Source organism: Podarcis filfolensis (genome assembly GCF_964270895.1).
Source record: "Podarcis filfolensis genome assembly, chromosome: 2".
NCBI classification, from domain to species: domain Eukaryota; kingdom Metazoa; phylum Chordata; class Lepidosauria; order Squamata; family Lacertidae; genus Podarcis; species Podarcis filfolensis.
In genome coordinates, this window is record NC_139605.1 from 85900306 (window position 1) to 85923945 (window position 23640).

General features: G+C 40.0%; 1 protein-coding gene across 1 annotated transcript in view; it reads left to right on the forward strand.

Moving 5' to 3' along the window:
• The window catches only part of B3GNTL1 (UDP-GlcNAc:betaGal beta-1,3-N-acetylglucosaminyltransferase like 1), a 163695-nt gene that overhangs the window by 91690 nt on the left and 48365 nt on the right, over positions 1-23640 (forward strand). Inside the window, exon 8 of the mRNA XM_083597761.1 lies at positions 23529-23624. Within this exon, the coding sequence (XP_083453887.1) occupies positions 23529-23624 (96 nt within the window). The remainder of the gene's footprint in view (positions 1-23528; positions 23625-23640) is intronic.

A 23640-nucleotide genomic window follows, 5' to 3' on the forward strand; every position in this document is an offset into this window, starting at 1 on the left:
ATGCAAACCATGGTTAACTTTGCTTTGGTGTGATAACTGAATGCAAAGGTGGTGGATCTAGGGGAGCGTGACTGGTTCAGCTGCACTGGGCACATGGCTTCTGAGGTGCTGCAGTGATGAAGTCCAGTGGAAGGCGGGGTTGCCAGATTTTGGTGTTGCACAGGTCACTGCTGAAATGTGAGATGCAAAGGGCTGCCACTGTTGAATGGATAGCATCATGGTTTGCAACTGGCCTGCAAACTAGAATCATAAGCCAGGATTTGAAGGAGGTTGGCAAACCATGCTTTGTGCTAATGATGTAGTTGGACATAATGCCTGATTTGACAATCCACAGTTACAGCTACTGTACGGCGGCACCTACTACTAGATACAAGAATGGTGAACTAATGGAAAATGAAAACAAAGAAAGTAGCTCAAACTTGTGGTTTGACATCTAAACCATGTTTTGGGTGTGTGTAAAGTCTGAATTGATCCTAAGCCAGATTGTCTCCCATGGCAGATCACAAATTGTGCTTTATTTCCATGACCCAAAAGGCTTGACATCCAGTTATTGCAGTTCTAATGATGTTTGCATTTGTGTATAATTTCTGTCAAGTTGTAAAAGTTTATGGTTAGAGACCTCTTTTCCTTCCCATAGTTTGTTAAACTGTTCTTTATATGATTTATTCTAAAAGCACTAGTTTGTGCATGCTTTGGGAGGGTATATAATAGAAATATTAATGTGTGGTTTCTAATTTTTACAATCTAGCATAGTGTCAAAACCACCAGTAGCTTAAGGAAAAGCACATGTCTGTACACTCAAAATAAGACCATGGATAATGTGACTATGGAAAAGACTCTCCTCCCTGCAAGAGAGGGGAGTGGTTGTGGCTGGGAGCCGGACTCCGCCTCAAGCTGGGGGCGTTTGCCCCCTGCCTCCCAGTCACCTGGCTGGTGCCCACGCCTTTGGCCAGGCACCCAACCAGGTGCCTTCAAGGGGGCGTGTACAGCAGCCTGAATTGCTGCGGCGCCAGCCTCCAGCCCTCACTTTTGTCGTCCCGTCGCGAGTCACCCACCCTCCACTCCCTTAGAGCAGGGTTTCCAGTTTTCTTTTGGCCTTGCTTTGGACTTTAGGTTGGTCGCCCTGGTTGTCCGGGGGGCCTGGTAGGAATTTTTCCATTTGGCATTAGGCTTTTTGGTTTTTTCGCCTACCTCGTAGCAATCATCACAACTTTCGTGGTATTGGTGGGTAGGTTAGGCATTGGAATAATGTGTTGTGGTGTCGAAGGGCTAGGTGTGGCCATCGCCTGCGCCTTCAATTTTTGGTTATTCTGTTAAAGGAATCCGGCGGTCGTGTATTCTGTCCGATGCCTGCTTGGCGGGAGGCCATGGCACGACCCTCGGTGACATCAGGGGAGAGCCTATAGTTGGATTAGCATCAACAGACTCCACCTACTGGTGAATAAACCCCCTTTGTTTTTTAGGCTCACCCCTCTCCGAGTGGGTGGAGTCAGCTGACGTAATCCAATGCCTAAGCCAATACCTTTTCACTTGCTGTAATCAATAAAGTTGTGGCCTTTTCTTGCCCATTAACCTTATATCACGTGTCCTTGTGTTTCATTCCACTGCGCGGGGTTCGGGTCCTCGAACCACAACTAATGGTTAGGAGATACAGAATTACAGGCATTGGGCTTCATAGAAAAGGAGGCTGAACAGGAACCCTTAAAGGTGCTCTAAAGATGCTATTTTTATATGCCTTTTGTCTTTGTCCATGGAGTTTTCTTGGCAGGGATACTGGAGTGGCTTGCCGGTTCCTGCTCCAGGTGGATCACGTTTGGTCAAAACTATCCACTACGACCTGTCCATCTTGGGTGGCCCTGCACGGCATAGCTCATAGCTTCTCGGAGTTATTCAAGCCCCTTCGCCATGGCAAGGCAGTGATCCATGAAGGGGGCGTGCCTGGCATGCTCTGGTCCAGGGGGTCACGAAGAGTCGGACACGACTAAACGACTAAACAACAACAACAACAAAAGATGCTATTTTGATTGTTACCCAATTTGACCTAAAAGTGACACAAAGTGGAATATAAATTCCTTTCTGAAGACCCAAGAAGCTGGAGTCACTGGGCATGTTCAGACGTAACAACCATCCGTTGTTTAGCACGATATGAACCACCTTGGCGTTGCACATTTGCTCCTCTTCACTTGTATGCTGCTATTCTTTTCTCTACCTCCCCCCTCCCCCCAGCTCTTGGGAAACCTTTAGTTTGCTCCTGTACTTGCCCTTCAAACTAGGGATGGAAGTTTTGTTTGCAGGAGAAGCACAACCCATAGTCCCAGGGGAGAGAAGGAGCAGGCAGCATACAATTTTAAAGGTCCTTTCAAGGGTTGTTCCTTTTATTGAAGCTAGCCTACTAAAAATGTCACTCCCTGCTTAAGATAACTTGAATAAATTTGCTTTTTGGAAGATAGATTCAATAGAAAGTCCATCTACCCAACATTAATGATTTGAATTTTCCAGTTCATGATGTCCCCAGTGAATCCCTTAATCAGTGTAATACTACATAAAAAAGCACTATCATTTCTCCAGACTTATATTTATAAGAACATTTTGTATGTTCTTTAAATAAATGAGATTGAACATAGTTGGGAGTTGTTACGGGAAGACTGGATGCCAGAAAAATCAACGGTGCTGTTAATTTCAGAGAACATCTAATTCGTGCTAATTGAAATATTCTGGCAGGAGCTTTCCAACCTATCACTAAAAAAAGTTCTTCAGAAAATGTCATGTTTATATAAAGAAGTGTTTTAGAGAAGAGAGCTACTTAGCTTTACCAATTAGTCTGGAAGACTGTGTTAAAGGCACAGGCACTGAGAGATATTAGCAAGTCGAATCCTGAAATATGTAGCTTTAAAATATGTAAGCCATATTCAGCTAATTAATAGGGCTGGACACTCCTTTTTACAAAGTCACTCACTATAATGACATTGATAGAGCTGAAACAATAAATAAAAAATAAAGTGCTATGTTGAAGACAGATGAGTTCCTCGTCACATACCCACACACCTCTAAAAGGCAAGGCATCAAATACCAGAAACCATTTTTGAAATGGGCTAAGGACTTTCTAGATGATTATATTGCTTTCTTATGCTGTGGCTACCAGATATTTTTAGCAACATGCAAATAACATTGTCCATAGGAAATGCCTCCTTTGCAGGGTCAGGAGAGGCCGCAGTTCCATAGCATCCAGTGTGCTAAACTGAATGAGTGAGAACTTGGTCTTGTTAATCAAGTCACTTCAATTGTAAACCCTGTATAGAATATGTCTGTATGAATTCACCAATGCTTCACAAGATTAGTGAACTGCAGCACAATTTCCCCCCTTCCAAGCACAGCGCCATGGGATAGGCAAACCTGTGGTCCCACTAAGATGGCAGCCAGTAATTCAAGGAGTAGCCAGTTGTGGCCCTGTGCTCAACCAGTTTGAGGTGTTTTGTTTTGATTATAGTCAAGTGGCCGATAAATTTTACGAAAGAAACAAAAGCAAACAGCAGCATAGCCAAAAACACAATATCTACAAAAACAGTGAAGTTTGAACACTTCCACTGCTTGGCAATTCCAAGTCCTACTTTAGTAACAGTGCCCCCACATGGACAATTATCTGAGCACTCCATGCAACAAATTTCTATTGGTTGTACAGTTGTAGGAAACCAGTTATGCTCTACCACCCACAATACAATTTCCATGTCACAAAGGAAGAGGCTTGTGCTCCCAGCATATTGCGGAAACTGTATAAGATGAAGTCCTGAAGAAGTCAGGGAGCCGAGCACAATGGCATTTTCTGTTTGGGAGAAACTAAAAATCATGCTCTTCCAAATAATCAGCTAGTTGTGGAAGAAAGCTTGTGGTCTGACATAATCAAGGATTTTTGCAAAGTTTCAAGGAGGCCAACAGCAATGCTGTAGTTTGGGGGCAAGACAAAAACAGTGCCTTATTCTTGACAAATAAAGTGGACTTTAACCACGCAGGGAAATGCTGGCTTTGTTGGCTGTATTTTGCTTAAGAATAACATAGTGGAAGTGGCACTTTTCCAGGATTTCGTGGTGTCGTCTGGAATTCTGAGCTAAGGAAGAGAGGTTTTGAATTCCATTATATTTTTTTCTTGTGTTTCACATTAGTCATTTGCCATGAATAACATCTAGAGCCAATTGTGACCATATACTATATATTTCATGGTACCAGTTGGAAATACACATTTGAAATCCCGTCAGCAGAAAAACAGTGAAGGTGGAAATTAAAGTGGGGGAAAGTTACACATGTGCCTATTTCCCTGCAGATCCTCCATTCCCAGTCACTTTCTCTTGGTATCTTTGGATGCGTTGCTCGTTAGCAACTAGCATAGTTCTGTCCACAGAAGGAGTTGATAAATCTTTCTCTCTATGGTAACTGAATATGGTAAGAGATGTAATTTGCTTCAATTGAAGGAAATTCAGCTAAAAGTCATGAGAAAGGTAAAAGGCCAACAATAGAACTAATAGTGCTGTCATTCAGAATTCGTAATGATTCTCATTTTCAGAGGGGATTGTTGTAGGTTCCTCATAGATAAAAACTTTTGAAAACGTATCAACTAACAATATCAGACAATTTAAGTTGTTTTGGTTGGACTTTCTTTAGTATAACGAGTTGGGCCAGAAGGTGATTTAAGACTCCTTTCTAGTCCTGTAATTGAATAAATAGCCAAGATTTGTTTTTGGCTTATAAGTATACACCACCTTTTCTTAAGAAGTTTCCATCAACTTTCTTGATTCCCCAGGCTCTGACTCAAGTTAAACGTTTTTTCTCGTGACCTTGGAGTCTTCTTTTCATGCATCAAGGTGTCATATAAATATTTTAAATAGGAAGGGTACAGTACACACTTACTGGGAATAAGTGCAGTTGAAAATGCATAGCTCTCTTTTTAAAAAAGCTACATTTTAATTTGCACATTTAACAAAGAAAAGGAAGGGGGGATGGTTAAAGAAAGGAAAAGAAGAAAAAGAAATAATATATGAATAATACTAACCAGTTCACATTATGGATACAGTAACTATCGCTGCATGCATTTTAAGTTATACATATAAAAGAATTAATATCAGCTGTCTAGTTGTCCAAATAGGTATCAACATGAAATTGACGTATAGATGAAATATTCAAATGTAGCCAAAGCAGAGAGGGTCTCAGACCATTGTATGATAGATGGTGGGCATTTATCCTTTCAGGCTCTTAGCAACCACAAAGGCTTTACAAAATCCACTTTGATTATCCTGCCATTAATCACTATACTACAGGAATCTAATTTAAATCTGTATGAACATGTGCAAATATTAGGGATTTCGCCGATACAAAACTGAAGCATGTAACTACTAGACAAGTCCTTATTATGTGCCTCAGTGAGGCATTCTCAGCATTACCATGCCAACATCTTATTTGTATTAGGCAGTACCTTCCTAGGCAAATGCTGTGGAGTCCAATATATTCTAAATATTATTATTTTTTGTGACTGAATCTCAGTTACAAGTCTAAGGAACCATTCTGTATAGATTCTAAAGCAGTTTTCCATTGATAAGGCTCTGTGATACAATCTAATTCGTTATTCCACACCTATCTGAGTTCATGAAAATTTACCTAATGATATCCATTTATAAGCAGTGCTAAGTTTATAAGCAGTTATGTGTTTAGCATTTTGTAAGGATTCAACAATTTAAAAGATGCTGAAGTGTTGAAAGGAGAATGGGCCAGAAACAGACACCAACAGATGTTGTAATTGAAGATACTGCCATTCTGCTCTCATTGAAATCGATATTTACACTGTAAAATTGGAAATGGCAAAAAATTATCCATCTGAACCTATCAGCTCATCTAATATATATATATATATATATATATATATATATATATATATATATATATATATATGTGTGTGTGTGTGTGTGTGTATGTGTGTGTGTGTGTGTGTGTGTATATATATATATATATATATATATATATATATATATATATATATCCCACATTCAGCTCATTGCTTCCACAAAAAGGTTGACTCTTGCATTCAATTCTGGATTACCCCATAAAGTTAATTTGTGAGCTTATGGGTCAGTTTGTAAGTGACAACCCAGTTTACACCACATCTCTCTGGTTGCTAAAACTGAAGCTGGTATAGGTACTTTCTTTTTATTATACTTTTTTTTACCTTTTACGTAGACCTCAAATATAGATATCCAAATGGGGGTGTTAAATAATCCATGCCTAAAATTACTCCACATGGGGTACTCTTAGCAGGAAAAACTTACCAGTGATTTGTACATGGGACAGATATGCCTTATGATATAAACTAGTATCTGGAGAATTAAAATCTCCTGATATTGACAGCAGCCTTTTCTCAGGTTAAAAATAAAGTGGAGAATTATCTCCAATAAACTCCCTAAATATTCTTAATAATAATGCTAAATTAATATTTTGAAAACATGCTTGGGTAATATATAGTGAAATACTATAGGTATGTATATTATTTGTGGCAGAATATTCATCTTAACTGAATTAACCTTACCCCAAATACTAAATTTAAGTGATGCCCGTCTTTCCAGGTCATTGGAAACCTCCTTTATCAGCATGTTCAAATTCAATTTAACCATTTGAGACATATCTCTTGGAACCAAAATGCTATTAATATAAATATTAATAAACCATCCACAAATAAAACTCAATTCTACTAGTTCATGAATAAAAACATAAATTTCCCTATACAGTCTGATTGTACATGCCATTGGTTGCATTTGGTTCTTATTGCTGGAGGTCTGCATGGGTTTCCCCCCTTTAAAACAGAAAGAGTACCTGCATGGGTTGGATAATCCACCGAGTGTGTTAACACATACAACTGGTGTTGTGGGAACTATAGTGACAGCCGTAAAGACTTCTGGGAGGTATTTCCTAGAGGCTAGCCAGAAGTGAGATACGACCTAAAATGTGCACATGAGCATTAACTCCAGAAGTTACACTTAATCTTGTTTACTTTTTTAATCCAGTACTCTGTTAGACCAATTGAAACAGCTTGAGCTGTTTTGTACTAGGTGTGATAGTTTTTGAGAACAGTGTGCCTCTATGTTATAGAACTCAGCTCAAGCAAAATCTTGTTGTTTATTCCCATGAAGATTTTTTCCTCTAGGGAATCGTAAACCTCTGTTAGAATATACTGAATCTGTATATTTTATGAGCACAGTTCATAGGCTTGTTACGTTATGGGCTCCATAAAAGGAGAGTTACTGTATATTGTTATACAGCTTTGCAGTCTCCAAAGCCGCTTAATGCTTCACATGTGATGTAATAAATATGTGTATGTCTGCAAATAACAGGATTTGTTTTGGGGGAAATGGAAAACAGGCAAGTATCTAATCATGTGTGGACAGTAAATTTATTATCAACCAGTTATTTGTCTTCACTCATTTTTTTATTGTTTTGTTGGGATGTAAACCAAAGGATTGCTCTTTTTTTATTTCCTGTGGAAAGTTGCAGCTCAACTCAAGAACCAGCTTATTTCTTCAAAAGAGAGAAAATAAGAACCAACAGTTTCAATATATTAATTTACTATACATTGTTAAATGCCAAATTCAGTGCAGAACTAATGAAATCAAGGCAAGCTATGCCTGCAGGCTTACAATCTAAATGAAACATAAAATATGATGAGAAAGAAAAGGTGATGGAGAGGCTAAGGGAGACAACACAGGTACAAAAAGCCAAGACAAATGGACACGTTTTAAAAGTTTGGCAATATTGGGGGCAGCGAATCCCAGCAGTATATTGTTGGGAAAGGCCTGTAAAGGAGTTAGAACTGGATATCCTGGGTTAAAGAAATGACTTGTCCCTGAGGACTGAAGCATGCAATATGTTTTATAGTAGAACTACGGAAGAAAGAGAAAGAAAATACTAAAGTAAATACTGGTAGCTTATAATGAATTTGATAGGGTAGGAGAAAGTGAGGAAAACAGATAAAAGAGGGGGCAGACAGAGAAGATCAAACTGGTGCCACTGGTAAGTGAAAGTAGGTGGGGGGGGGGGAAAGGCCAAGAGGATCACGGTGATCAAGATGGGACAGCCTTTTCTTATCAGACAGAGGCATCTGCATTCATTACCCAAGTTGGTTTTAATAGGCATAACCTACAAGAGCCATTTGTGTGTGCAAACCTTGTGGAAGCGGAATTATGCAAGAGTCCAGAACAGTGCGTTTTGCACAGGAACTGTTCTCCATAGATTCTTTTCTACCTACCCTTACAAGTTGTTTATAACTTTCCCAACAATTTATTGTATATTGAAGTCACTTGAATAAATATATAGCACTTTGAATTTACCCTTCTCCCCCTTTAAGATTGCTAGTGGACTTTCTTTTCTCAACTTTTTTCATATTCTTGTATTCTAGAATATTAATTTTGCTTCTGATATATTTTCTGTTACCAACCACTACTAATTATTTGCAAAATGTTTTAAGCTGTTCCTCACTCGTATTCATTCTCCTCTTAATTGTGATAAACATCTACCCAGAATCATCATAATTTTATTTGTATGCCGCCTTTCCACAGTTAAAACAATGCTCAAGGCGGCTTAAAATATGAACTCTTAATATGAACAATGAACTCTTAAGTGAAAATTCAGCCAAATGCTGCTGTAGTTTGAAACACCCTGACTATATTTTAAAAGAAGTTATTGTATCCTCAAAGTGAAGGGGTCAGGCTTGGACATCATTATTTGTGAAGCTTCAATGTCAGCCACTTTTAGCCTCCAGACATTCATGCTTCCTAGCATAAATGTGTGGCGTCCTCTGTTTCTTGAAATATTATTTTTCCTACAGTTTTCGTCCTGGTTCTGGCAATAAACATGTGGTCTCGATTTTCCCAGCTGTTACTACAAAACAAAACAAATCCTAACATTATTGTTCATTCCAAAATGTTTGAATGGGCCAAATCATGGTGTCATTATGATTTCTAAACACAAAGGTAGCATGGGGTGGTGGGGTTTTGTCTCTATGATTAATAAATATAAATAACATTGCGGTCAGATGAACACTCCACTCCAAAAGGTTATTCAGAGCTGAATTGGAGCACATATTAGAGAATCAAGGAATGAATCAAGTGTGCTGTTTTTTGTTACACTGAGAGCTTTTTCCTACAGAGATGTAAATGTGGCATTAAATTTAAATGTTTTATTGTGAATAATGTGCTCTTTAAAATTGTATCTATCGTACGCGACTACACAAATGCCAATCAGCAGATTTTGTGGTATCTGTTTAGTCTTCATTGTGGTACCTTAAAAGGGAGGAGACTGGTGGAATTGGTTGATTTTAAATGTTTGTGTTGTTTTTAGAAGTGGAACTGTTTTCAATTGTTTTAACACTTTTTATTGTTGTAACATTTATTTGTTTTATAATTGTATTTTTAAATTTAATAATAATAATAATAATAATAATAATAATAATAATAATAATAATAATAATATATTTATACCCCGCCCATCTGGCTGGGTTTCCCTAGCCACTCTGGGCGGCTTCCAACAGAACACTAAAATACAATAAACTGCATATATAAACTGCAAATATGACAAAATGGCTTTTAAATTGTTTACAACTAGAAAATGAACGATAAAATTCATTCATAATGAAAACGTGCAATAACAATTCCATCAGATCATTAAAATATCCTTAATACAATAAGACAAACCAGTTAAAAAGCATAACAATTAACACAGTGAAAAAAGATGAAACAAGTTTTGGCTGGCACCTAAAAATGTGTAATGATAGCACCAGGTGAGGTTTCCTAGGGAGAGCATTCTACGAGCTGGAAGCCACCACTGAAAAGGCCCGTTCTCATTTTGCCACCCTCCAGACCTCCTGTGGGTTATGTGTGACAGGATTGACTAACAGCTTGGTTTGGGTGTATTGTTATAAAAGCATTTAAGGTTACAGAAAGGTCATTTTGACATGCCATTCTTTTAATGTCAATTATCAGCAAGTCTAAATTATCATCACCCTATAATATCATTAGAAAGGTAGTAAACAATGCAGAGCACACGTAGCTTTTATTATGTACAAATTGTGGTGTTTTGAAATAGTCTGGTTGAGAATAGAGAAATGGAGTTTAAGATCTATTATCTGAATGATAGTGCCTTTGAAATGTCCTGCAGCTCTGGCCTCCCTGTGGGCTAGGAGTGTATAATAAATGAAAAACTGACCAGGCATTTCAGATAATCTTAGTGAAAAGGTGCTGTTTTACAGATTGCTGCTACCTATAAAACCATAATGGCTTTAGGCAATGTTCCTAGTCTCGGTGGAGATTTTTGAAATTCTTTCTGTTTCCTTATATGGATTGGATTCCTTTATTGAGGCATAGTCAAGGGGCTTCAGTGAACTCGGAGTTCAGAGTAGGTGCATATGGCTTTGATAATAATGGATTCTCTCTTCCCCTAAGTGAGATAAAGGATATTAAGAAGTCAGCATGAATGGAATGGAGGATATTCCAAGAGTTTAACGCCGAGCCACACATGACAAGACAATTTATGCTACTGCAGTTCTAAATAGAATTCTAAATAGAATTATGAATCACCAATAAGATGTCGATTAATGCATGGTTATGTTAAATCCTATCAAAATCCATCAGTGATGTGTCAAGGCTGCTTTTGTTGCTTCTTTTGCTGCTATTTGCTAGTTTTCTTGCCCACCCTTCACCATGAAGTCCCAGAGCAGTTTGCAACAATTTAAAAACGCATTATTAAGAACAGTTAAAATAGAATGCAGTCAAGAGAATAGCAGGTCTTTAAAATTCTATCTCAGGTGTCAACACACAGTAAACAGGTGTGTTTTCAGTATCTGACAAAAACTACATAATGAAAAAGCCAGGCACATCTCTCTGGGAACAAAGAGGACCTCTTCTTATCATCTTAATGCCCAAGAGCATCTATAGAGAATGAGGTTGCCTTTCAGATATTTGGGCTCTAAGTCATTTAGGGCTCTAAACATTAATGTGAGTGAGCACCTTGAATTGGGCTCAGAAATGAGCTGGCAACCAACACTGTGTAGGATTAGATTCTTTGTAGGTTCCTGGCAGTGCCTAAAGGTTTCTGGTGAGTTTTGCAACAGGTGAAGAAGAATGCGAAGTTTGTAGGACAGGCACAGGTCCAAAATCAATAAAGCCGCCCTCAAGTAGAAAAAAAGTCAGGGGTGGGGGAGGGGTATTCTAAGGCTGGCCCTAGAATAAATTGCACCTGAACAAGGAGCATGTTTGGCTCCCTACCTACTTCCACTTAGTTTTGCAGCTTTGCCAAATTGTGTGGCTTGTGCAGGTTTGCAAAAACCTAGTGGTGTAATAGGCCTTACTGCTCTCAGGCTTTCCCAGAAATGACAATGAAAAGCGCCCAGAACTACTTTTCAGCAATTTCCTACTTTGCTGCCAGTGCTTTCCTGTTCTGTTTTGGACAGTATGTTTGTATTTTTCCCCCTCTTCATCCGGAACTTGCTGGAACTCAGTCCTGGCACCTCTCAGGTGGGCTCCATTGCCATTCTAAGAGAACAAAGGCCTCGAGGCGTTGATAGTGAGTTCCAGCTCCTCTTTTTCTAGAAAAAAATAGCACTGTGCTTCTCCCTCTTTTTTGAGATGCTTCTCTTTTGTGGACATGTTACAGAATAACTATAGTTACAGAATAACTATAACCTGACTGCTTATAGTATTAATAAATCCCAAAATCCATTTTAGGGCAGTATCTTTATTAAGTCAGCCAAAATTACTCAGGCTAGTGTGCAAGCTTCCAAATTCCCCAGAACTCTTAATCAAGCTAAATAGTAAAAATGAAAAAGGGGTGGGGTGGGAGATTGTTGGGCAAGTTAGCTGTTCCTGCATTTTCAAACAGAATAAGTATTATATGATTATACTCCATTGGTAATAGAGTGCCATTGATCCCTATATAAAGCTGGCTTGTTTGGAGACAGACTACTCACCAAACTACTTTCTGCTCACATAAGTAGCAGGTTTCCCAGCCTTGATACCCAAGTTCATTTAAATATATATAAACACACCTGGAGATCTGAATTGGGATTGAACCTGGGATCTTCTGCATTCAAACTGCCATTGCACCTAATCCCAAAAATCTAAGTAAGTGATTACGAAACTTACAACAACCCTTGAAGGTAGGTTTTATAGTCTGAGGGATAAAAGGGTTGTCAGGTCATCCAGTGAATTCATGACGTGGAACGTGGAATCATAGCTCATGCTCTTAACCCTGATGCTGCACCATGTTGTTCACACCTGATTCTTAAGTTGCTTCTTTTACTCCTACAGTACCATGTTATGGTGTGCTATTTTATTTTCTACTCTGTAAAGCCTTGTTCTTCTGTTCCTAGTATTAAATGCTGCTTAGTCCTCAATGCATCCTGCCAGCATATGCCACGTTGACTTAATTGGGATTTACTGAATATTTATTTTTTTAAAAAAAAATAAAGCATTTATATATCATTTTTCAAGTTGTATCTAAATGGTGTAAATAAACCTCCCAAAGCGTACAATATTTGAAAAGCAATGTGGCATCAGTAAATATCAATACAATAAACAGGAGAAGATAGAGGCCTATTCTTTGTGAAGTAGGTGATCTGCTTGAGGAGTCTTGACTGCTCAAGGGGTATGCTTTGCTCTTTAGCACTGCCTGGGGAAAAAATCAAGGTAAAAGAGAAAGCCACGTGGTTTGGTCAAATTGAATTTGACATAGGCCAGTGGAGGCTCATTGTATCTAACTCTTGTTAAATAGAGTCCCTTTCAACTATACAATTCTGTGACTCTAGGGTGTCATATGTTGAAATCTGTTCACCCAAGGATTCCACTAAATTCTTTATAATTTGATTAAAAGTAGAAACGGCACTTGTATAACAATAGAGCACAAAGCATCACAAGCAAAATATTAAGATCTAGTTTCATATGAGTGTTTCCTTTTAAAAAATAATAATTAAAGAATGAATTAGCCCAGTGAAACAAAAAGTAGGTGCACTTTAGTGGCTGAGTTGCTAGCTTTACTGGATGGGGAAATTCCTGCTTATAAATTCTCTTGAAACTTTGAATCTGGAAACTTTCCAAGCAGTGTAGGGGAACTTGTTAAGACGTGAAAGGTACCAGCATGCTTTTCAGAAGGTTGCAAGTGGCACGTCCCCTTTGCTCCTAGTGCCAAGCTCTTTGAATCATGCACCTTATTACTGTATTTTAGATAAATGAGTGAGTCTTACCGCTTTAGAATTGGGCTAGTGAATTGGCGTCATCATGAATGTTCTTTATTAGGATACAGCTAGACCTGATGGCAGCATGACCCACATACATAAAGTGTGGGTGGGGTGTTTTTGTTTTGGCAATTTAAAGTCCAACATGGGCAAGAGAAGAGTGCTGCCCCCTGTCTGTAGTCATCCCCCAACGCCTTCTATTTGAAAGCAGTTTTTCTCCTAATAAGTGACACACAACACCATAGCTGTCAACTTACAGATTTGAAAATAAGGGACCAGCAGCCTCGAAAATAAGGGATCAGCAGCCAAAATAAGGGATTTTAGTCAACCAGCAGCCAAACGAGCAGCAACCCGGCAAAGGGGATGCAGCAAGGAAAACCACCGTCACCTCTCCGCTGGGAAGCGCTGAGCAAAGGCGAGTCCCCAGGCAACGCGACCGATTTGATCGGCACAAGGCATGCAAGCTCCACCCCCCAGTCGTTCTTAGACTCCTCACTGGGTGAGCAACGCAGCCAAGCGACACAGTTGGAGCCTCCCTCCTCCCTGGCCGGCAGGGCGGGAGGGAGAGGAGCTGCTTCCTTTGAAACCCAGGAAATTTAAGGGACATCATCAATAAGGGACAGCAGCGGGACATGGCCCTGGGATAAGGGACTTTCCCGCCAAATAAGGGACGCTTGACAGCTATGCACAACACCAAAGGAAAAAACTGCTTGTAAACAGTGATCGGTGAGGAGTACAGCTCATCTACTCATGTAGTTCTTTGAATACCTCTGCCACTTTACGGGGATTCAGCAAAAGACCTAATTTTGCACACGGAAAACTGCAGTGCTGGCCTGTCTAGTTTGGCCGTTAAAAGGTGAAGCATAGATCACTTATAGCCACAATCTGTAGACAACCATTTTTTGTTTGTGTTACTACTAATTACTTACCCCCCACCCAATAATACTGCAAGATAGTTTACGGAATGGAAACATCTACCTCAGTAAATGTTCACATTGGAGAGATATGGCTGCAAATGTTTGAGTGCATAGAAATGTTGTGGGAAAGGAACATTTTCTTTTTTATGTTTAATTTCTTATTTAGAGTTAGAAAAATGTTTAGGAGAGGCAAGAGCAAGTGAAATACTAATGAGAAAAAATATATATTCTAAATATATTGCCTTTATGTGTATTTAGTGCTCCATTAATCCCCCCCCCATGTAGTCTTGTTATTTTGTTTAAACTTTTACTGTGAAAGTTGCTCCTGCAAAAAAATGCTTTTGTCCCTTTGTTAACATGGTCAGAAATACTGCAACAGCTTGAAAATGGGAACACCTCTGATAAACCCCACTCCATCTTCCCTGGTCACTCCTGCTCACAGAGCTGTACAGCTCCTGTGTCCATCACTAGGCAGTGTTTGCAGAACTTGGCAATGGGCGATATAAGTGGGGAGATCTCCAGAATTGCTAAAGAAAAGCTGATGCGAATGAAAGTGATGGGGGAGTGCTCATCTTCCAATTTAAGTGCACAATCCAGGGATTCTGTATGCAGGCCAGTACAATGTGTCATTCTAAACAGGATTAGCATGAAGCCAGTAGACCATGGGTCTAAGGCCTGGGGGCCAGATCTGGCCCAATCGCCTTCTAAATCCGCCCCGTGGACGGTCCGGGAATCAGCGTGTTTTTACATGAGTAGAATGTGTCCTTTGATTTAAAATGCACCTCTGGGTTATTTGTGGGGCTTGCCTGGTGTTTTTACATGAGTAGAATGTGTGCTTTTATTTAAAATGCATCTCTGGGTTATTTGTGGGGCATAGGAATTCGTTCATCCCCTCCAAAAAAATATAGTCAGGCCCCCCCCACAAGGTCTGAGGGACAGTGGACTGGCCCCCTGCTGAAGAAGTTTGCTGACCCCTGCAGTAGACCAAGTGAAGAGGCGCCATCGAGAAATGACAGAAGAACCTTTGTTACATGATCATTTCTGCGTAGCAGTAGGGCTGATACGCCCTGCACCGTGCCACTGAATAAAGACACCCACACACTGCTTTCAAAGCCTCGAGTCAGTTTATCTACTGAGTCGAGGATGCTCTGAAACATAGTCAGTTGGTGTTTTTCCTCTGTAACCCTAGGAAATCAACTTTCTGTGGCTGACCAAGTCACAGTTTGCTAAAAATATGACTTAAGCTTCCTTGAGGCAAGGCAGAAAATGAAGAATAAACTTATTATCCTACTGAAGAAGCCAGATCTACTCCTACGGATTAATTCACAAAGTGTTTCATAATGCAGTTTTACCAGTTCGTCTTGCTGACTGCAGAACTTGGCATAGTTTACGTGTGTACGAGTGTCTTATCCACTTCTCATGATCACTGCACAGAACTTGAGAGTTCCCATTGCTCTAGGGTTTGGCAGTAGCTGCAGATGAGTAAATGCGTAGAAGTTTGAGATGCTAGGGGAAGTGTTATTCCCAGCTATTTAAAGAAGAAAAGACTGCTTTAATGTTCTTTGTTTTGTTTTATTTAAAAAAAAAGCTGTGAAGAAGAGTGAACCTATTCCAAGTGTTTTCTCTCCCCCTGTTTCCTTTGTGTGTGTGTGAATGATGAGAGGTAAGTATGAGATTGAAAATCTCAAGCCTCCTTGATTTTCTCTCTGTGCACAAAATTGAATGTTTCTGATCTTTCAGGGCTGGATCTTATAGATAGCCAGAACATAACTTCAGAAATCAGGAAAATAAGAATTTGTTTATTGCATATTTAATGCAGGGCTGGCCAGAATGCAGGATGCAGACCTGGGCAGGATGCAGGGGCACGGCTGAGGCACTCAGCCTGTGTGTGTCTACACGCGTGCCAATGTGTGGGTGTGGGTGTGTGGCAAACTGGGTCATTGGCTGGATCTAGACCCGTCAAAGAAGTGTGTCAGTGAAACGCATTGCAAACTGTGTGTGAGAAATCAAGTAAGCAGAAACAGAACTCCACAGCAGCCTCTGGTATCACAGTGTTAGAATGCATAAACAACTCATATAAAGTGTTCTTGCTTTGGCAATGTAGCTGAGTCTTGGGACTCACCAAGATGACACTGTCTCTTCCAAGGTTGTATCTTCACATTGCGGCGCCAGTCCAAATAATGTGTCAGCAGAGCTGTGGCCTGGCCAGGATGCAGGACTCTGCATGGTGTACAAACCCATTAAAAGTGCAATAACAGGGCCTTCAAACTTTGTTGTATCCACATCACCTCGTTCTACCACCTTCTGTGCACTGGGAGAGGAAGGCCTGAAGTGAGGCTTCCCATGCAATTTAGAACCCTTTGTGCTTAGGGCTCTGAGCGTCCAAATTCCAAATAAGAAACAGCCTGTTTTTTAGAGCAGTGAAAAAAATATTATCATGTAATGAATGTCAGAACAGTTGGAATATTCTTAGTGTTCTGTGGGGGAGGCAATAATAGAGAATGGGGGCTGATAGTGGTGCCCCTAGGAATGTTCCACTCTCAGCAATACTCTAGTTTCATTGTAGAGAATAATGTTGGGGTATGCAGATCTTGAAATGGGACTTTCTGAGTCATGGGCCTAATCCAGGACTGTATGAAAATTGGTCTCGGGTATCTAGTTAGGTAGAGAAAGGAAAAGGCCTGTGGACCATTAGCTAATGTGACTGGCAGTCAGAGTGAGGCCTCCAGATTGACTAAGGGTAGATGTTATACAGTGGTACCTCTGGTTACGTACTTAATTCATTCCGGAGGTCCATTCTTAACCTGAAATCGTTCTTTAACTGAGGTATCACTTTAGCTAATGGGGCCTCCTGTCACCAGGCTGCCGGTATGCGATTTCTGTTCTCATCCTGAGGTAAAGTTCTTAACCTGAGGTACTACTTCCGGGTTAGTAGAGTCTGTAACCCGAAGTGTTTGTAACCTGAGGTGTTTGAAACCCGAGGTACCACTGTACTAGGAGTCTGGCCTTCCATTGCTTAATGGAGCAAACCCTCTTAGATGTCTGCACTTAGAGTTCCGGTAAAGGGTAAAGTAAAGGACTGCTGGACAGTTAAGTCCAGTCAAAGATGACTATGGGGTGCGGTGCTCATCTCTCTTTTAAGGTCGAGGGAGTTGGTGTTTTTCCACAGACAGCTTTCTGGGTTGTGGCCAGCATGACTAAACTGCTACTGCCGCGTGGAGGACTATAACAAGTGCCGGAGCTCATGGAAACGCCGCAGCAGCGGTATCTATTTTATCTACTTTCACTGGTATGCTTTCAAACTTCGAGGCTGACAGAAGCTGGGACAGAGCAATGGGAGCTCACCGCTTCACTCAAGGTCAAGACATAGCTTAGACTCTCAGCTTCAGAAGACCCTGGAGCTGCAGGTGTGGCTATTGTCGTGACAGAATGGCAGCCAGCCTGCACTCTTGCCCTCCAGAAGTTTGCTCACTATTTACAGGACTGCACACATTGATTGCATACAAGTGCCCCAAAGCAGAAGTGTCCACAGCTCTGAAATTTGACATCTGCATGGGTTATACTGCTTGAAAGGTGCTAATTACTCTATGAAAAAAACCAAGTCTCTTAAGTTCCCCTCAAAATAAAGTTAACCTGATTTCCCAAATTGAGAACTAAACAGGCTGTTTAAAAATAGCCCACAGCACAGCCCACATGAGACTGCACTGCATTCAGACTGCAAGGAGTGCAGGAATCACATTTTAAATTCCCACCCCCCAACACACATAAAACTCCCTTGACAAGAAAAGTTAGCATATGAAAGAAAAGGGATCTGACCTAGATTTTCTCTCTCTAACATGCCGATTTCTCTGAACAGGGCATTCAGACACGTGTTTCCTCACTAGGGATAGAGGAAGAATCCATTTTAAGTGGATTTATCCACAGAATCTGACAGCTGTAACATGATTAAGCTTTGCTGTCACTGGATTGACGCTTATATTGAGCATTGTTTTACATCCAAGCTGCTCATACATTGCTGGGTATTTGAAAACTGACCAATATATCTAAATTTGTATGCAAAAGTATATCTAATATGCATAAGTCTAAAGTCAAGCCCTATGCTCACCTATACTTCTACAGTGTGCGTACATTGTTCTGTCTGTCTGTCTATCTGTCTGTCTGTCTGTCTATCTATCTATCTACCCACCCTACCCCATACACCCCAGAATATATGTGTATATATTGAATAATTCATGTAGTATGTTGCAATTGTTCATATTTTTAGTGGATCAATGAGGGTGCCGGGACTCATTTCTCATTGAGATTAAGGAGTGAGACAGGAAATGGATAAGCTTAGCATTGAGATTTAAAGAAAGCTCCCTATACTTCACTTTGATATGGGGTACTGTCCAGGATCCATCTGTGCTATGAAATAGTACAGTCTGTATTACATAGGGTGTTTTGTTCAAAGTGGGGTTTGTCTCTGTGAATGTTTTCAGAAATGATCTCTGTTCCAGTGATCAAGTCATTGTTCATAACACTTGGACCCTTTTGGTGTCATTTAGTCTTGGTTAATTTTTTTATAGATTTCATTTATTTCAGCTGAGTCTGTGTACTGCATCAGTGTGCATAGGATTGTGGCAAATGTTTTTACATATGTACAGTATTTGTAATCAGCTTGCTTATTAACGTGGGATGCTTATTTTAATGTATAAATTTGACTATGCTTTTTTAAAAAAAACTTACTGAGTATCTTCATGTAAAGAAACATTATTTTTTTCCTAGTCATAGTGTGGGCTGAACATAATAAATGTGATTTATGCAAACTCTTGCCAAGAATGGTTCCATTGATCTACCCTGACATGCATGATTCAGTGTGCCTGACTGATAAAACTGCTCCCTCTTCTGTTCAGTCACAGTTATTTCTATGACTCAAATTATTATTCAGAGTGAAATATTTAAATGTTTATGCTACAGAAACAGTTATAGAACTGTATTTCAACAGATTTTGAATGGGACCCCAGATGAGTTGTCTGTGGTTTGATCAGAATGTGGTACTAGAATTTTGTGAGTTCCATTTTAAAAATAAAACATAAAAATATGACCTGCAGCTTCTTCTTACACTCTATTTTATGCCCACATTTCGTTTGAGTACCTTACACTGTCAGTCTGTTTCCAGAATCCCTGTCTATGTCTGAACTCACTTTTCATCCAGTTTTGTCTTGTTGATTCTTTGCGTATGTTTCTGTATTCAAGTCTGTGACAGTTGGGCAGATGTTGAGGATCATCATTCAGCCCAGTGTTGACAGAATTATTTCAGGCCACTGTAAAAGACCATATTGTATTATAGGTCAGATGTATGCATTTATGTTCAACATGGTGAATATTCTGCTACCCTCTGGAGAACATTGTGACCCCCAGGGTTCCCTCATGACCTTGGAGAGGAAGTAGGGATCATTACCACAGGGTACCTCAGATACATCAGAACAACTTGAGGGACAATCCCCGCCCCATTACGATTCCCTCTCTCCATGGTTGGGAGGATAACTAAGATTTGTTGGGTGCTTCCATTCCAGCGTTAACATGAAAAATGCCATTCATCCTCTCCAGCACTGAGCTTTTATGCTGTTTCCAAGTAGTATGATTCCAAGAATGTTCCCATAAGCTTCTTGGGAGATGAGAACTTGGAGCTCAGGAGAAGAACCTGACTTTGTGCTGTGCTTTGTAAGTGTAGTACAGTGGTACCTCGGGTTACATACGCTTCAGGTTACAGACTCTGCTAACCCAGAAATAGTACCTCGGGTTAAGAACTTTGCTTTAGGATGAGAACAGAAATTGTGCTCCGGTGGCGCGGCGGCAGCAGGAGGCCCCATTAGCTAAAGTGGTGCTTCAGCATAAGAATAGTTTCAGGTTAAGAACGAACCTCCAAAACGAATTAAGTACGTAACCAGAGGTACCACTGTACATGATGAGAGCCAGACTCTACCGTATGGGGGAGAGAGTGTGTCTCAGCAGTAAAAAATTCCTGGAAGGTCATAACACTCCTAACCTTCCGGGCTCCCCAGATTTGTGGCTGCCGGTTGGGGAAGTGTGCAATCACATTAAGTTATGTACTTTATGGTGGGTGTCTTGGCATTTTGGGTACCATGGATCTCTTTGGAAAATCAACCTCAGAGCTGGTGCTTCTTGGGTGATTCATTCATTCATATTTGTTCTGCTAATTAGGTTGTATTTCTTGATTGAAACTCATATCTGAAGATCCACTCTCCTTTTCCCTTCATATTGTTTCATGTACTGCAAGCAATCTCTGTTGAAGTTTCCATGGATCATTGTTTGTGAAGAAACAAATATATATATATATATCCTTGATTTGTCTAATCATAGATTACTGTTCATTTTTCACAGCTAATCTGTTTTCATAATTAAGGTTGCTGAAGTAGTATTTTGCTCCAGTAGGCTTAGGGATTGTTATCCTTTCCCTTATGTATTAGTGAATGCGGTCTAGTAAAGTATCACGTCACCTGTAGTTATGTTGTTATTTTAATTTAGTAGTCATCTCCCTGGTGATTAACTACAAACGGATGAGCATCCCTTACTGTGCCTAAGCTGTCTTTCTTTGTGAGATGATTATATCATCTCGAGACACACCTGTGTGGCCTCAAATATATATGTATTGCTAATTGTCCTGAGGCAGTTGACTATCACAAGGCCTTCTTTTCTACAGTGGGTCTTTCAGGATTAATACAATTGCTGCCTTTTTCATTCTGGGATCTGAACATTCTATGTTGGGATTTGTATTGATTCCGCTAAGAATGATTAGTGAGCACAGACTGTATTAAACCATAAAACCAGAGAGCTGTGGCTGCTCAGTCTTAAGAAAGAAACACACTGAAAGTATGAGATTGTTAGGGCTAAATGGTTTAACAGATTATGACCCTAAATTGTTAAAATTGCCTCACAATTAGACTATTTTCTTCTCGGGAAGCTTTGTCCTGCCAGTTTGCAGTATCTCAGCTGCAAGAAACAGAGTATGTTGAAGACCTTCATGGGTTTCCATGAATAGCATTTCAGCAAAAATCAGGAAGTGCAGAGCAGTCGTGCATTTTTCTACAAATCCAGAAGGCCATTGATTTATATATGCTGTGCACTGTGCAGTATCTAGCGTCTAGCACAGATGACTTCGGGATAAGCCCAGCTTCCATTATTATTATTATTATTATTATTATTATTATTATTATTATTATTATTAAATAAATCTTGGGTGTGTGGGAGGAACTCAGCACTGCACTATGTCAGTTGTTCCATCAGTAAAAGAATTTCAGCCAGAGGTGCCGAGTTGCACCGAACATGCAGCCTATCATGTGTGTGTGATGTCACGCAATGTGCATTGGGAGGAGGCCGCCACAAATCTATAGATACTTGTCTCATTTATTACTGGTTACTACTTTTTATTGCCGTTTTGTTTTTCTGGCTACAGCTCATGGTTAGTGTGGAAAGAGCTTAACCATACATCCCAGTACAGTCAACGTGCTTAGCCAAACCTTGGCTTAGCTCAACTCAGGGACCAGGGGAGAGCAAAACAACTGTGAGCTCCTTTCCTGGAGCCCACACACTCACACAGTCTGGTCCTGGTAAGCCATAGTTTGCTCTACTATGTTGTGTGAGTCAGGCCAATGTGTCTTTTACTAGGATCCTTGGTTTGAACATAAACAGTAAGCTGGGATTCTGTAGAAGCGCAGCTGAACTTTGTCACAGTCCTTTTCCCAGCCATATGGAAAAAGGAGAAGGGAGCCTAAGAACTGCTCATTTAGGCTTGTCCATAGAGTGCTTAACCATAGTTTATCCTCAGAGGTTATGTGTTTCATATCACTTGAAAAATAAGGATGCTAGTGTAGATTTAGGAAGCTGGTGTTAATGTTAGCCTTTAGAAGTTTTAATACTAGCGGTACTATCAATAAATTGTTTGGCCATGGAGGAAAAAAGCATTTTCAATGAATAGAAAGCAGTCCTTTTGTTTTATATGTCTTTGTCTGCTTAACCAGCTCACAGAATATCTTTGTTTAATACTTAAGGCAGAGTGCATCATGGTTCTTTAACTTCTTGTCAACAAGATTAGTCTATAAACTTACTAGACATTTGGTCTTGTATTAATGGAACGAACAGGTTTACCTTACATAATCCGGATATTCTGGTTTATTTCAACACTAGGTTTGAAACATATTTGTTTAAAGCAGAAAAGGGCGATTATAAACCTTCCTGGTTTTGTTGGTATTACTCAGTGAAGCTGTCAACATTAAAAAATATACAAATTATGGGCTACATTCATTGTATTTCCAAGACACTAGTTTCATTCAGATATCTTTTTTCCAGGTACCAAAAGGTTATCTGTGTTCATATGTGTGTACATGCTCAAATATTTTCTGTTTGGTTTGCATGCAAGTCAGTACTTTCCATTGGCTGTTAATTTTGGCATGTTCTTTGCAAATAGTAAAGCACCAAGGTGTGCTTGATTCACAAGAACTCCATTTCTGACCCCAAATCTTCAAGGTTTATAGAGATATCGCTACACACCACTGAGGAGCAAATAGAAGATGTTTGCTTGAGCCTCAATCCTGCACTCAGGTAGCAAGCAGTCTTAGCAAACCCCATGGTCAGGTTGATATTTGAGGGCTTCATCATAAATGCTGCACACAGAAACAAGAATATACGTAGAGAATGCAAATCAATCTCTGGACAGAATATAGCATTTATTGTGTAAACTGTGTTGTGGAGTGTGTGTGTGTTTTCTACACACACGACTTGGGACACAGTGACTTAGAAGGGTAGACTAGATAAAATGCTTGGAGACTCTTGAGTTTTGTTCTGCTTTGCTTTGTTTTTAGTTGAAACAAGTCACGAGTGTAGAAGGAGTCAGGCCAGAGGAGTGGATGTCCCCCACGTGTGGGGAGTGGATGTCGTAATTTCCTAATTTAAATTCCCTCCCTGCATCCCCCTCCAAAGGTACTGCTTACCTAATAGGGGATACGGATTTTTTTGGGAGGGGAAGGGGGGGCAAGAAAAGAACAGAGAAAAGTTTACATTATTGTATTCCTCAGCCTGTTCCACTAATCTTACTCCTCCTCCACCTTCCATTGCTGCTTTGAGCTAAGAAAAACGAAGCACGGGAGATATTGTATCCCAGCATCTCTTATAATTTGTCCGTGTACACTGCTCATAACAGGGAAAAAGTTTATGCCACACTTGCTACAGTATGCATGCTATTAGATTAATGTCAATGAAGGAAATTGTCATACACATAGTTTGTAAAACATGCTTGTTAAGAATGGGACTCTTAGTAATAAGTAATAGTGTGTGCTTTTATGCTGCTCCCTTTTCAGGTTTTTACTTCCCATGGACCAACTGTAATTATGCCAACTTGGTTCTGTTCCCGAGAATGGTTTTGTCACGTGGGCAGATTTGATGAAGCAGGAAAGGTAAGCACTGTGAAGA